Below are 19,230 nucleotides of genomic sequence, written 5' to 3' on the forward strand. Positions count from 1 at the left end.
ACCCGCTATACAGATAGATAGATATATAGATATATATATATCACAGGAGTGCTGTCACCGATCACCCGCTATACAAATATATATATCACAGGAGCGCTGTCACCGATCACCCGCTATACAGATATATATCACAGGAGCGCTGTCACCGATCACCCGTTATACAGATATATATATATATATCACAGGAGTGCTGTCACCGATCACCCGCTATACAGATATATATATCACAGGAGTGCTGCCACAGATCACCCGCTATACAGATATATATCACAGGAGCGCTGTCACCGATCACCCGCTATACAGATATATATATCACAGGAGCGCTGCCACCGATCACCCACTATACAGATATATATATCACAGGAGCGCTGCCACCGATCACCCGCTATACAGATATATATATCACAGGAGCGCTGCCACCGATCACCCACTATACAGATATATATATCACAGGAGCGCTGTCACCGATCACCCGTTATACAGATATATATCACAGGAGTGCTGTCACCGATCACCCGTTATACAGATATATATCACAGGGGTGCTGTCACCGATCACCCGTTATACAGATATATATCACAGGGGTGCTGTCACCGATCACCCGCTATACAGATATATATCACAGGAGCGCTTCCACCGATCACCCGCTATACAGATATATACCACAGGAGCGCTGCAACCGATCACCCGCTATACAGATATATATATCACAGGAGCGCTGTCACCGATCACCCGCTATACAGATATATATATATCACAGGAGCGCTGTCACCGATCACCCGCTATACAGATATATATATATCACAGGAGCGCTGTCACCAATCACCTGCTATACAGATATATATCACAGAAGCGCTGCCACAGATCACCCGTTATACAGATATATATCACAGGAGCGCTGTCACCGATCACCCGTTATACAGATATATATCACAGGAGCGATGTCACCGATCACCCGCTATACAGATATATACCACAGGAGCGCTGCAACCGATCACCCGCTATACAGATATATATATCACAGGAGTGCTGCCACAGATCACCCGCTATACAGAGAGATATATATATATCACAGGAGTGCTGTCACCGATCACCCGCTATACAGATATATATATATCACAGGAGCGCTGCCACAGATCAACCGCTATACAGATATATATCTATCACAGGAGCGCTGTCACCGATCACCCACTATACAGAGATATATATATATATATATATATCACAGGAGTGCTGTCACCGATCACCCGCTATACAGATATATATATATCACAGGAGCGCTGTCACCGATCACCCGCTATACAGATATATATATATCACAGGAGCGCTATCACCGATCACACGCTATAAAGATATATATATATATATATATATATATATATATCACAGGAGCGCTGTTGCCGATCACCCGCTATACAGATATATATATCACAGGAGCGCCATCACCGATCACCCGCTATACAGATATATATAGATCACTTGAGTGCTATCACCGATCACCCGCTATACAGATATATATATCACAGGAGCGCTGCCACCGATCACCCGCTGTACAGATATATATATATCACAGGAGCGCTATCACGATCACCCGCAATACAGATATATATCTATCACAGGAGTGCTGCCACAGATCACCCGCTATACAGATATATATCACAGGAGCGCTGCCACCGATCACCCGCTATACAGATATATATCACAGGAGCGCTGCCACCGATCACCCGTTATACAGATATATATATCACAGGAGCGCTATCACCGATCACCCGCTATACAGATATATATATCACAGGAGCGCTGCCACCGATCACCCGCTGTACAGATATATATATATCACAGGAGCGCTGCCACCGATCACACGTTATACAGATATATATCACAGGAGCGCTGCCACCGATCACCCGCTATACAGATATATATATCACAGGAGCGCTGCCACCGATCACCCGCTATACAGATATATATCACAGGAGCGCTGTCACCGATCACCCACTATACAGATATATATATCACAGGAGCGCTGCCACCGATCACCCGTTATACAGATATAGATCACAGGAGCGCTGTCACCGATCACCCGCTATACAGATATATATCACAGGAGCGCTGTCACCGATCACCCGTTATACAGATATAGATCACAGGAGCGCTGTCACCGATCACCCGCTATACAGATATATATCACAGGAGCGCTGCCACCGATCACCCGTTATACAGATATATATCACAGGAGCGCTGTCACCGATCACCCGCTATACAGATATATATATATCACAGGAGCGCTGCCACCGATCACACGTTATACAGATATATATCATAGGAGCGCTGTCACCGATCACCCGCTATACAGATATATATATATCACAGGAGCGCTGTCACCGATCACCCGTTATACAGATATATATCACAGGAGCGCTGTCACCGATCACCCGTTATACAGATATATATCACAGGAGCGCTGTCACCGATCACCCGTTATACAGATATATATCACAGGAGCGCTGCCACCGATCACCCGCTATACAGATATATATATATCACAGGAGCGCTGCCACCGATCACACGTTATACAGATATATATCACAGGAGCGCTGCCACCGATCACCCACTATACAGATATATATATCACAGGAGCGCTGTCACCAATCACCCGCTATACAGATATATATATATATCACAGGAGCGCTATCACCGATCACCCGCTATACAGATATATATCACAGGAACGCTGTCACCGATCACACGTTATACAGATATATATATCACAGGAGCGCTGCCACCGATCACCCGCTATACAGATATATATCACAGGAGCGCTGTCACCGATCACCCGCTATACAGATATATATCACAGGAGCGCTGCCACCGATCACCCGCTATACAGATATATATATATCACAGGAGTGCTGTCACCGATCACCCGCTATACAGATATATATCACAGGAGCGCTGCCACCGATCACACGCTATACAGAAATATATATCACAGGAGCGCTGCCACCGATCACCCGCTATACAGATATATATCACAGGAGCGCTGTCACCGATCACCCGTTATACAGATATATATATCACAGGAGTGCCATCACCGATCACCCGTTATACAGATATATATCACAGGAGCGCTGCCACCGATCACCCGCTATACAGATATATATCACAGGAGCGGTGTCACCGATCACCCGTTATACAGATATATCACAGGAGCGCTGTCACCGATCACCCGCTATACAGATATATATCACAGGAGCGCTGCCACCGATCACCCGCTATACAGATATATATATCACAGGAGTGCTGCCACAGATCACCCGCTATACAGATATATATCACAGGAGCGGTGTCACCGATCACCCGTTATACAGATATATCACAGGAGCGCTGTCACCGATCACCCGCTATACAGATATATATCACAGGAGCGCTGTCACCGATCACCCGCTATACAGATATATATACATCACAGGAGCGCTGTCACCAATCAGCCGCTATACAGATATATATATATCACAGGAGTGCTGCCACCGATCACCCGCTATACAGAGAGATATATATATATCACAGGAGTGCTGTCACCGATCACCCGCTATACAGATATATATATATCACAGGAGCGCTGCCACAGATCAACCGCTATACAGATATATATCTATCACAGGAGCGCTGTCACCGATCACCCACTATACAGAGATATATATATATATATATATCACAGGAGCGCTGCCACAGATCACCCGCTATACAGATATATATATATCACAGGAGCGCTGTCACCGATCACCCGCTATACAGATATATATATATCACAGGAGCGCTGTCACCGATCACACGCTATAAAGATATAAATATATATATATATATATATATCACAGGAGCGCTGTCACCGATCACCCGCTATACAGATATATATATCACAGGAGCGCTGCCACCGATCACCCGCTGTACAGATATATATATATCACAGGAGCGCTATCACGATCACCCGCAATACAGATATATATATCACAGGAGCGCTGTCACCGATCACCCGCTATACAGATATATATCACAGGAGCGCTGCCACCGATCACCCGTTATACAGATATATATCACAGGAGCGCTGCCACCGATCACCCGCTATACAGATATATATCACAGGAGCGCTGCCACAGATCACCCGCTATACAGATATATATCACAGGAGCGCTGTCACCGATCACCCGCTATACAGATATATATCACAGGAGCGCTGCCACCGATCACCCGCTATACAGATATATATCACAGGAGCGCTGCCACAGATCACCCGCTATACAGATATATATCACAGGAGCGCTGTCACCGATCACCCGCTATACAGATATATATCACAGGAGCGCTGTCACCGATCACCCGCTATACAGATATATATCACAGGAGCGCTGCCACCGATCACCCGTTATACAGATATATATCACAGGAGCGCTGTCACCGATCACCCGTTATACAGATATAGATCACAGGAGCGCTGTCACCGATCACCCACTATACAGATATATATCACAGGAGCGCTGTCACCGATCACCCGCTATACAGATATATATCACAGGAGCGCTGTCACCGATCACCCGCTATACAGATATATATCACAGGAGCGCTGTCACCGATCACCCGCTATACAGATATATATCACAGGAGCGCTGTCACCGATCACCCGTTATACAGATATATATCACAGGAGCGCTGTCACCGATTAACCGTTATACAGATATATATCACAGGAGCGCTGCCACCGATCACCCGCTATACAGATATATATATATCACAGGAGCGCTGCCACCGATCACACGTTATACAGATATATATCACAGGAGCGCTGCCACCGATCACCCACTATACAGATATATATATCACAGGAGCGCTATCACCGATCACCCGCTATACAGATATATATATATCACAGGAGCGCTATCACCGATCACCCGCTATACAGATATATATCACAGGAACGCTGTCACCGATCACACGTTATACAGATATATATATCACAGGAGCGCTGTCACCGATCACCCGCTATACAGATATATATCACAGGAGCGCTGTCACCGATCACCCGCTATACAGATATATATCACAGGAGTGCTGTCACCGATCACCCGCTATACAGATATATATCACAGGAGCGATGTCACCGATCACCCGTTATACAGATATATATCACAGGAGCGCTGCCACCGATCACCCGCTATACAGATATATATATCACAGGAGCGCTGCCACCGATCACCCGTTATACAGATATATATCACAGGAGCGCTGCCACCGATCACCCGCTATACAGATATATATCACAGGAGCGCTGTCACCGATCACCCGTTATACAGATATATATCACAGGAGCGCTGCCACCGATCACCCGCTATACAGATATATATCACAGGAGCGCTGTCACCGATCACCCGCTATACAGATATATATCACAGGAGCGCTGCCACCGATCACACGCTATACAGAAATATATATCACAGGAGCGCTGCCACCGATCACCCGCTATACAGATATATATCACAGGAGTGCCATCACCGATCACCCGTTATACAGATATATATCACAGGAGCGCTGCCACCGATCACCCGCTATACAGATATATATCACAGGAGCGGTGTCACCGATCACCCGTTATACAGATATATCACAGGAGCGCTGTCACCGATCACCCGCTATACAGATATATATCACAGGAGCGCTGTCACCGATCACCCGCTATACAGATATATATACATCACAGGAGCGCTGTCACCAATCAGCCGCTATACAGATATATATATATCACAGGAGCGCTGTCACCGATCACCCGCTATACAGATATATATCACAGGAGCGCTGTCGCCGATCACCCGCTATACAGATATATATCACAGGAGCGCTGTCACCGATCACCCGCTATACAGATATATATATATCACAGGAGCGCTGCCACAGATCAACCGCTATACAGATATATATCTATCACAGGAGCGCTGTCACCGATCACCCACTATACAGAGATATATATATATATATATATCACAGGAGCGCTGCCACAGATCACCCGCTATACAGATATATATATATCACAGGAGCGCTGTCACCGATCACCCGCTATACAGATATATATATATCACAGGAGCGCTGTCACCGATCACCCGCTATACAGATATATATATCACAGGAGCGCTGCCACCGATCACCCGCTGTACAGATATATATATATCACAGGAGCGCTATCACGATCACCCGCAATACAGATATATATATCACAGGAGCGCTGTCACCGATCACCCGCTATACAGATATATATCACAGGAGCGCTGCCACAGATCACCCGCTATACAGATATATATCACAGGAGCGCTGCCACCGATCACCCGCTATACAGATATATATCACAGGAGCGCTGCCACAGATCACCCGCTATACAGATATATATCACAGGAGCGCTGCCACCGATCACCCGCTATACAGATATATATCATAGGAGCGCTGTCACCGATCACCCGTTATACAGATATATATCACAGGAGCGCTGTCACCGATCACCCGTTATACAGATATATATCACAGGAGTGCCATCACCGATCACCCACTATACAGATATATATCACAGGAGCGCTGCCACAGATCACCCGCTATACAGATATATATATCACAGGAGCGCTGCCACCGATCACACGTTATACAGATATATATCACAGGAGCGCTGCCACCGATCACCCACTATACAGATATATATCACAGGAGCGCTGTCACCGATCACCCACTATACAGATATATATATCACAGGAGCGCTGTCACCGATCACCCGCTATACAGATATATATCACAGGAGCGCTGCCACCGATCACCCGTTATACAGATATATATCACAGGAGCGCTGCCACCGATCACCCGTTATACAGATATATATCACAGGGGTGCTGTCACCGATCACCCGCTATACAGATATATATCACAGGAGCGCTGTCACCGATCACCCGCTATACAGATATATATCACAGGGGTGCTGTCACCGATCACCCGTTATACAGATATATATCACAGGAGTGCTGTCACCGATCACCCGCTATATAGATATATATCACAGGAGCGCTGTCACCGATCACCCGTTATACAGATATATATCACAGGAGCGCTGCCACCGATCACACGTTATACAGATATATATCACAGGAGCGATGTCACCGATCACCCGCTATACAGATATATATATCACAGGAGCGCTGCCACCGATCACCCGCTATACAGATATATATCACAGGAGCGCTGTCACCGATCACCCGCTATACAGATATATATCACAGGAGCGCTGCCACCGATCACCCGTTATACAGATATATATCACAGGAGCGCTGCCACCGATCACCCGTTATACAGATATATATCACAGGAGCGCTGCCACCGATCACCCGTTATACAGATATATATATATCACAGGAGCGCTGCCACCGATCACCCGCTATACAGAAATATATATCACAGGAGCGCTGTCACCGATCACCCGTTATACAGATATATATATCACAGGAGTGCCATCACCGATCACCCGTTATACAGATATATATCACAGGAGTGCTGTCACCGATCACCCGTTATACAGATATATCACAGGAGCGGTGTCACCGATCACCCGCTATACAGATATATCACAGGAGTGCTGCCACCAATCACCCGCTATACAGATATATATCACAGGAGTGCTGCCACCGATCACCTGCTATACAGATATATATCACAGAAGCGCTGCCACCAATCACCCGCTATACAGATATATATACATCACAGGAGCGCTGCCACCGATCACCCGCTATACAGAAATATATATCACAGGAGCGCTGCCACCGATCACCTGCTATACAGATATATATCACAGAAGCGCTGCCACCGATCACCCGCTATACAGATATAATATCACAGGAGCGGTGTCACCGATCACCCGTTATACAGATATATCACAGGAGCGGTGTCACCGATCACCCGTTATACAGATATATATCACAGGAGCGCTGCCACCGATCACCCGCTATACAGATATATATCACAGGAGCGCTGTCACCGATCACCCGCTATACAGATATATATACATCACAGGAGCGCTGTCACCGATCACCCGTTATACAGATATATATATATCACAGGAGTGCTGCCACAGATCAGCCGTTATACAGATATATATCACAGGAGCGCTGTCACCGATCACCCGCTATACAGATATATATACATCACAGGAGCGCTGCCACCGATCACCCGCTATACAGAAATATATATCACAGGAGCGCTGCCACCGATCACCTGCTATACAGATATATATCACAGAAGCGCTGCCACCGATCACCCGCTATACAGATATAATATCACAGGAGCGGTGTCACCGATCACCCGTTATACAGATATATCACAGGAGCGGTGTCACCGATCACCCGCTATACAGATATATATCACAGGAGCGCTGTCACCGATCACCCGCTATACAGATATATATACATCACAGGAGCGCTGTCACCGATCACCCGTTATACAGATATATATATATCACAGGAGTGCTGCCACCGATCACTCGCTATACAGATATATATATATATCACAGGAGTGCTGCCACCGATCACCCGCTATACAGAGAGATATATATATATCACAGGAGTGCTGTCACCGATCACCCATTATACAGATATATATCACAGGAGCGCTGCCACCGATCACCCGCTATACAGATATAATATCACAGGAGCGGTGTCACCGATCACCCGTTATACAGATATATCACAGGAGCGGTGTCACCGATCACCCGCTATACAGATATATCACAGGAGTGCTGCCACCAATCACCCGCTATACAGATATATATATATCACAGGAGCGCTGTCACCGATCACCCGCTATACAGATATATATATATCACAGGAGTGCTGCCACCGATCACCTGCTATACAGATATATATCACAGAAGCGCTGCCACCGATCACCCGCTATACAGATATATATATATCACAGGAGCGCTGTCACCGATCACCTGCTATACAGATATATATCACAGGAGCGCTGCCACCGATCACCCGCTATACAGATATATCACAGGAGTGCTGCCACCGATCACCCGCTATACAGATATATATCACAGGAGCGCTGCCACCGATCACCCGCTATACAGATATATCACAGGAGTGCTGCCACCGATCACCCGCTATACAGATATATATATATATCACAGGAGCGCTGTCACCAATCACCTGCTATACAGATATATATATATCACAGGAGCGCTGTCACCGATCACCCGCTATACAGATATATCACAGGAGTGCTGTCACCGATCACCTGCTATACAGATATATATCACAGGAGCGCTGCCACCGATCACCTGCTATACAGATATATATCACAGGAGCGCTGCCACCGATCACCCGCTATACAGATATATCACAGGAGTGCTGCCACCGATCACCCGCTATACAGATATATATATATATCACAGGAGCGCTGTCACCAATCACCTGCTATACAGATATATATATATCACAGGAGCGCTGCCACAGATCACCCGCTATACAGATATATATATATCACAGGAGTGCTGTCACCAATCACCCGCTATACAGATATATATATCACAGGAGCGCTGTCACCGATCACCCGTTATACAGATATATATATCACAGGAGCGCTGCCACAGATCACCCGCTATACAGATATATATATATCACAGGAGCGCTGCCACAGATCACCCGCTATACAGATATATATATATCACAGGAGTGCTGTCACCAATCACCCGCTATACAGATATATATATCACAGGAGCGCTGTCACCGATCACCCGTTATACAGATATATATATCACAGGAGTGCTGTCACCAATCACCCGCTATACAGATATATATATATCACAGGAGCGCTGTCACCGATCACCTGCTATACAGATATATATCACAGGAGCGCTGCCACCGATCACCCGCTATACAGATATATCACAGGAGCGCTGTCACCGATCACCCGCTATACAGATATATATCACAGGAGCGCTGTCACCGATCACCCGCTATACAGATATATATCACAGGAGTGCTGTCACCGATCACCCGCTATACAGATATATATCACAGGAGCGATGTCACCGATCACCCGTTATACAGATATATATCACAGGAGCGCTGCCACCGATCACCCGCTATACAGATATATATATCACAGGAGCGCTGCCACCGATCACCCGTTATACAGATATATATCACAGGAGCGCTGCCACCGATCACCCGCTATACAGATATATATCACAGGAGCGCTGTCACCGATCACCCGTTATACAGATATATATCACAGGAGCGCTGCCACCGATCACCCGCTATACAGATATATATCACAGGAGCGCTGTCACCGATCACCCGCTATACAGATATATATCACAGGAGCGCTGCCACCGATCACACGCTATACAGAAATATATATCACAGGAGCGCTGCCACCGATCACCCGCTATACAGATATATATCACAGGAGTGCCATCACCGATCACCCGTTATACAGATATATATCACAGGAGCGCTGCCACCGATCACCCGCTATACAGATATATATCACAGGAGCGGTGTCACCGATCACCCGTTATACAGATATATCACAGGAGCGCTGTCACCGATCACCCGCTATACAGATATATATCACAGGAGCGCTGTCACCGATCACCCGCTATACAGATATATATACATCACAGGAGCGCTGTCACCAATCAGCCGCTATACAGATATATATATATCACAGGAGCGCTGTCACCGATCACCCGCTATACAGATATATATCACAGGAGCGCTGTCGCCGATCACCCGCTATACAGATATATATCACAGGAGCGCTGTCACCGATCACCCGCTATACAGATATATATATATCACAGGAGCGCTGCCACAGATCAACCGCTATACAGATATATATCTATCACAGGAGCGCTGTCACCGATCACCCACTATACAGAGATATATATATATATATATATCACAGGAGCGCTGCCACAGATCACCCGCTATACAGATATATATATATCACAGGAGCGCTGTCACCGATCACCCGCTATACAGATATATATATATCACAGGAGCGCTGTCACCGATCACCCGCTATACAGATATATATATCACAGGAGCGCTGCCACCGATCACCCGCTGTACAGATATATATATATCACAGGAGCGCTATCACGATCACCCGCAATACAGATATATATATCACAGGAGCGCTGTCACCGATCACCCGCTATACAGATATATATCACAGGAGCGCTGCCACAGATCACCCGCTATACAGATATATATCACAGGAGCGCTGCCACCGATCACCCGCTATACAGATATATATCACAGGAGCGCTGCCACAGATCACCCGCTATACAGATATATATCACAGGAGCGCTGCCACCGATCACCCGCTATACAGATATATATCATAGGAGCGCTGTCACCGATCACCCGTTATACAGATATATATCACAGGAGCGCTGTCACCGATCACCCGTTATACAGATATATATCACAGGAGTGCCATCACCGATCACCCACTATACAGATATATATCACAGGAGCGCTGCCACAGATCACCCGCTATACAGATATATATATCACAGGAGCGCTGCCACCGATCACACGTTATACAGATATATATCACAGGAGCGCTGCCACCGATCACCCACTATACAGATATATATCACAGGAGCGCTGTCACCGATCACCCACTATACAGATATATATATCACAGGAGCGCTGTCACCGATCACCCGCTATACAGATATATATCACAGGAGCGCTGCCACCGATCACCCGTTATACAGATATATATCACAGGAGCGCTGCCACCGATCACCCGTTATACAGATATATATCACAGGGGTGCTGTCACCGATCACCCGCTATACAGATATATATCACAGGAGCGCTGTCACCGATCACCCGCTATACAGATATATATCACAGGGGTGCTGTCACCGATCACCCGTTATACAGATATATATCACAGGAGTGCTGTCACCGATCACCCGCTATATAGATATATATCACAGGAGCGCTGTCACCGATCACCCGTTATACAGATATATATCACAGGAGCGCTGCCACCGATCACACGTTATACAGATATATATCACAGGAGCGATGTCACCGATCACCCGCTATACAGATATATATATCACAGGAGCGCTGCCACCGATCACCCGCTATACAGATATATATCACAGGAGCGCTGTCACCGATCACCCGCTATACAGATATATATCACAGGAGCGCTGCCACCGATCACCCGTTATACAGATATATATCACAGGAGCGCTGCCACCGATCACCCGTTATACAGATATATATCACAGGAGCGCTGCCACCGATCACCCGTTATACAGATATATATATATCACAGGAGCGCTGCCACCGATCACCCGCTATACAGAAATATATATCACAGGAGCGCTGTCACCGATCACCCGTTATACAGATATATATATCACAGGAGTGCCATCACCGATCACCCGTTATACAGATATATATCACAGGAGTGCTGTCACCGATCACCCGTTATACAGATATATCACAGGAGCGGTGTCACCGATCACCCGCTATACAGATATATCACAGGAGTGCTGCCACCAATCACCCGCTATACAGATATATATCACAGGAGTGCTGCCACCGATCACCTGCTATACAGATATATATCACAGAAGCGCTGCCACCAATCACCCGCTATACAGATATATATACATCACAGGAGCGCTGCCACCGATCACCCGCTATACAGAAATATATATCACAGGAGCGCTGCCACCGATCACCTGCTATACAGATATATATCACAGAAGCGCTGCCACCGATCACCCGCTATACAGATATAATATCACAGGAGCGGTGTCACCGATCACCCGTTATACAGATATATCACAGGAGCGGTGTCACCGATCACCCGTTATACAGATATATATCACAGGAGCGCTGCCACCGATCACCCGCTATACAGATATATATATATCACAGGAGCGCTGTCACCGATCACCCGCTATACAGATATATATATCACAGGAGCGCTGTCACCGATCACCCGCTATACAGATATATATATCACAGGAGCGCTGTCACCGATCACCCGCTATACAGATATATATATATCACAGGAGCGCTGTCACCGATCACCCGCTATACAGATATATATCACAGGAGCGGTGTCACCGATCACCCGCTATACAGATATATATCACAGGAGCGCTGTCACCGATCACCCGCTATACAGATATATATACATCACAGGAGCGCTGTCACCGATCACCCGTTATACAGATATATATATATCACAGGAGTGCTGCCACAGATCAGCCGTTATACAGATATATATCACAGGAGCGCTGTCACCGATCACCCGCTATACAGATATATATACATCACAGGAGCGCTGCCACCGATCACCCGCTATACAGAAATATATATCACAGGAGTGCTGTCACCGATCACCCGTTATACAGATATATATATCACAGGAGTGCTGCCACCGATCACCCGCTATACAGATATATATCACAGGAGCGCTGTCACCGATCACCCGCTATACAGATATATATATCACAGGAGCGCTGCCACAGATCACCTGCTATACAGATATATATCACAGGAGCGCTGCCACCGATCACCTGCTATACAGATATATATCACAGAAGCGCTGCCACCGATCACCCGCTATACAGATATAATATCACAGGAGCGGTGTCACCGATCACCCGTTATACAGATATATCACAGGAGCGGTGTCACCGATCACCCGCTATACAGATATATATCACAGGAGCGCTGTCACCGATCACCCGCTATACAGATATATATACATCACAGGAGCGCTGTCACCGATCACCCGTTATACAGATATATATATATCACAGGAGTGCTGCCACCGATCACTCGCTATACAGATATATATATATATCACAGGAGTGCTGCCACCGATCACCCGCTATACAGAGAGATATATATATATCACAGGAGTGCTGTCACCGATCACCCATTATACAGATATATATCACAGGAGCGCTGCCACCGATCACCCGCTATACAGATATAATATCACAGGAGCGGTGTCACCGATCACCCGTTATACAGATATATCACAGGAGCGGTGTCACCGATCACCCGCTATACAGATATATCACAGGAGTGCTGCCACCAATCACCCGCTATACAGATATATATATATCACAGGAGCGCTGTCACCGATCACCCGCTATACAGATATATATATATCACAGGAGTGCTGCCACCGATCACCTGCTATACAGATATATATCACAGAAGCGCTGCCACCGATCACCCGCTATACAGATATATATATATCACAGGAGCGCTGTCACCGATCACCTGCTATACAGATATATATCACAGGAGCGCTGCCACCGATCACCCGCTATACAGATATATCACAGGAGTGCTGCCACCGATCACCCGCTATACAGATATATATCACAGGAGCGCTGCCACCGATCACCCGCTATACAGATATATCACAGGAGTGCTGCCACCGATCACCCGCTATACAGATATATATATATATCACAGGAGCGCTGTCACCAATCACCTGCTATACAGATATATATATATCACAGGAGCGCTGTCACCGATCACCCGCTATACAGATATATCACAGGAGTGCTGTCACCGATCACCTGCTATACAGATATATATCACAGGAGCGCTGCCACCGATCACCTGCTATACAGATATATATCACAGGAGCGCTGCCACCGATCACCCGCTATACAGATATATCACAGGAGTGCTGCCACCGATCACCCGCTATACAGATATATATATATATCACAGGAGCGCTGTCACCAATCACCTGCTATACAGATATATATATATCACAGGAGCGCTGCCACAGATCACCCGCTATACAGATATATATATATCACAGGAGTGCTGTCACCAATCACCCGCTATACAGATATATATATCACAGGAGCGCTGTCACCGATCACCCGTTATACAGATATATATATCACAGGAGCGCTGCCACAGATCACCCGCTATACAGATATATATATATCACAGGAGCGCTGCCACAGATCACCCGCTATACAGATATATATATATCACAGGAGTGCTGTCACCAATCACCCGCTATACAGATATATATATCACAGGAGCGCTGTCACCGATCACCCGTTATACAGATATATATATCACAGGAGCGCTGCCACAGATCACCCGCTATACAGATATATATATATCACAGGAGCGCTGCCACAGATCACCCGCTATACAGATATATATATATCACAGGAGTGCTGTCACCAATCACCCGCTATACAGATATATATATCACAGGAGCGCTGTCACCGATCACCCGTTATACAGATATATATATCACAGGAGCGCTGCCACAGATCACCCGTTATACAGATATATATATCACAGGAGCGCTGCCACAGATCACCCGCTATACAGATATATATATATCACAGGAGCGCTGCCACAGATCACCCGCTATACAGATATATATATATCACAGGAGCGCTGTCACCGATCACCCGCTATACAGATATATATATATCACAGGAGCGCTGTCACCGATCACCCGCTATACAGATATATATATATCACAGGAGTGCTGTCACCGATCACCTGCTATACAGATATATATCACAGGAGTGCTGCCACCGATCACCCGCTATACAGATATATATATATCACAGGAGTGCTGTCACCGATCACCCGCTATACAGATATATATATATATCACAGGAGCGCTGCCACAGATCACCCGCTATACAGATATATATATATCACAGGAGCGCTGTCACCGATCACCCGCTATACAGATATATATATATCACAGGAGCGCTGCCACAGATCACCCGCTATACAGATATATATATATCACAGGAGCGCTGTCACCGATCACCCGCTATACAGATATATATATATATCACAGGAGTGCTGTCACCAATCACCCGCTATACAGATATATATATATCACAGGAGCGCTGCCACAGATCACCCGCTATACAGATATATATATATCACAGGAGCGCTGCCACAGATCACCCGCTATACAGATATATATATATATCACAGGAGCGCTGTCACCAATCACCTGCTATACAGATATATATATATCACAGGAGTGCTGTCACCGATCACCCGTTATACAGATATATATATATCACAGGAGTGCTGTCACCAATCACCTGCTATACAGATATATATATATCACAGGAGTGCTGTCACCGATCACCCGCTATACAGATATATATATATCACAGGAGTGCTGCCACCGATCACCCGTTATACAGATATATATATATCACAGGAGTGCTGCCACCGATCACCCGTTATACAGATATATATATCACAGGAGTGCTGTCACCGATCACCCGCTATACAGATATAGAATAAATGTGTTTATATAGCTTGTACATGATAATATATCGCTAAGCATAAGAGAGTCAGCTCCTGGGGACAGTCAGTGCATCCCCCATCAGGTTATTCTACAGACACGTTATATACACACCACTGCCACCCTAGCTGCGGGGTTTCCCTGTGTCCTGTGCAGGGCCCGGGTCCCCAGCAGGTATAACGCGATCCTTGAGCTCCGGTAACCGAGCAGAGCCGCCATTACCGGGACTCAGATTCACCTTCAGCCGGACTCCGGAGACTGCGTAACTCACTTTCCAGAATAGCAAAACGTTAGTAAGCGTCCACTAGAGGCCAACTCCTGACTCAGCATTTTGTCACCGCCGCCATTGTACTGGCGCCCAGCGGTCCGCTATATGACTGAATGGCGTCTTCTTAGGTACAATGACGGCGAAGACCTTTCATACAGCGGAGACACAATGTAACGCCCAGTGTAATAGACGTATTCCCTCTGCTGTCTGTAACGGAGAGAGAGGGGCTGCAGAGCGGCGGACAGTGCGCAATGTCTGTGTCCTCCAGTATCATGTGTGCGCTTTATTATATACACTACATCTTATTATATACACCACACATTATATACACTACATCTTATATATTATATACACTACATCTTATATCTTATATACACTACATCTTATTATATACACTACATCTTATATATTATATACACTACATCTTATATATTCTATACACTACACCTTATTATATACACTACATCTTATTATATACACCACACATTATATACACTACATCTTATATATTCTATACACTACACCTTATTATATACACTACATCTTATATATTATTATATACACTACATCTTATATATTATATACACTACATCTTATTATATACACTACATCTTATATATTATATACACTACATCTTATTTGTCAAAGTCAGAAAAATATCACGCTACACACTGCCATATTTGCACCTCATGCGAGTGCCTGTTGCACGTTCATGAGCCCTGCCGTGCGTGCGCATACTCGCTGTTGCGTGCACCCGCGGGCGCACGGTGTGCGCATTTACGGTAGAGTTTATGTGCGTCTGGCGGGCGACTCGTTCGTAACATATTTTAACTATATAATGTATTTTGTAGATTATGGTCCCTTTGATAGAATCTGAAAGTTTAGTTAAGGTAGCATGTTCATAGACAGAGAGATCCCTCTTTGTTTGATACGAAGGGTCAGACAAGGGTTATACAGTGGTGTTTAGTATCCATCGGAAGAGTATTTAATTAGCAATATTCCGGTGTTGGTTTGAAGCAGATTAATCGCTCGTGCGAATAGTTATGGACATAAGAAGTTTATGTACTTTTACTATTATTTGCACTTACTTATCCATGCGGCGGGAAACCTAGTTTCCCACCCACCCGAGCATTTGGAAATAGTCACAGCCCACCTGTATGAACCAACCTATGACCTTTTGTTATAATGCGAAGACAAATTCCTGTGTCCAATGAACAATGAGATTGTAGGGACCATTGAATTGTATTGTGTGTGGGGCATAAATAGACAAGCCGATCATATCCAGCTCTCACTCTTCAACGGTTCTCATTGCTGATAATCGGGAGCTGGATATCCAGAGGCGCATGCGATCGTTCCCCTTGTGCGTAAGTTTTCTCCGCAATCATATTGTCTTTATTGGTATTGTGGGCCATATCTCTCTCTCTCTCTCTCTCTCTCTTCTCCTCTTTCTCTCATTTTCCCTTTAAACGTACTTGTATTGTATTGTATTTCCTGTGTAGTTATCTGGTTAGTTAGTCTATGTTATATTGGTAGTGTATGACTTGTTTTGTATTATTCTTTTGCAAGTATAACATTCATATAAGGCGTTAGACCCTAAGCCCGGTATTTGTGTATTTCTTATAGTGTTAAGTATTCTCAGAGCGTCGGAGACGCTCGAACAGCTTTAAGTTAATAAGGTTACATTGTGTTGCATCTACACCCCACCATTACACTAAGGTTTTTCTGTATAATACATTGTTCATGGTTTACATGTAAAGGTTTAACATTGTGAGCGTCTGCGCCACTGGTGATCTCCTCGTGGTCCCGAGCGTCCGCTACGCTATAGCGAACCATAACGTTAGTCGGCAGCCAATAGCGGGCCTGCCTGTGATCTCTTGGCCGTGAGCGAACGTAACGCGTGAGCGTCTCGACTACGGCTAAGCGATTGTTACGCAACGTGCGTACCCTTACTGTACTCCAGACGTCAATAGCGTACAGTGTTCTTAGGCCTCTTAAAGGGTTTTAAGTAAGATAAATATTTAGCTTTATCAATTGGCGGCTCGTCCGTCCTTCACATATCTATACTAGATAATTTCAGCAGACATTATCCATCAGCAAAGGGCGGGAGGTCATATTCCTCGTAGTGCTGTCTGGATAAGCATCTGCTTCGCTTAGTAAAGGGTGCTGAGGGAATCCGGAACCGGAGGTAAGAACAACACGCTAGTGTCTTTTAAAACTGTTTATTTTCTGTCTTGCGTACGCACGCACGCATATCTGCATTTCTTTTTATTCGTGTATTTTCATATATCACTCTCCTGTTTGCCATTTTATAATTGATAAACGTGCTAAGAGAGATTTGTCGCTATTTCATAGTTAAAGTATAAAAGTAATACATTAAGGGATAAATTGCAAAGCACGCACGCAGCTCTACCTAAAGATACAAGGAGAGATTGGTGTGGTGTTCGGTAGATGATCGAGGATCATCTACATTGATAAACGTGTAAAATTGTGTTACGGTGGATATTTGCTTTGCGTACACGTGTCTCTAACAAAGGGTGAGACTCGCGTACGCAACT

At 45.5% G+C, this 19,230-nt stretch overlaps 1 protein-coding gene across 1 annotated transcript in view; it reads right to left on the reverse strand.

Moving 5' to 3' along the window:
• GATD3 (glutamine amidotransferase class 1 domain containing 3) overlaps positions 1 to 16,696 on the reverse strand; it is a 108,129-nt gene extending 91,433 nt beyond the window's left edge. The window contains exon 1 of the mRNA XM_063956901.1: positions 16,522 to 16,696. Coding sequence (XP_063812971.1) covers positions 16,522 to 16,626 — 105 coding nt within the window. The 5' untranslated portion in view covers positions 16,627 to 16,696. The remainder of the gene's footprint in view (positions 1 to 16,521) is intronic.
• Positions 16,697 to 19,230: the final 2,534 nt, after the last annotated feature.

Source organism: Pseudophryne corroboree, chromosome 2, assembly GCF_028390025.1.
Source record: "Pseudophryne corroboree isolate aPseCor3 chromosome 2, aPseCor3.hap2, whole genome shotgun sequence".
Classification (NCBI taxonomy): Eukaryota; Metazoa; Chordata; class Amphibia; order Anura; family Myobatrachidae; genus Pseudophryne; species Pseudophryne corroboree.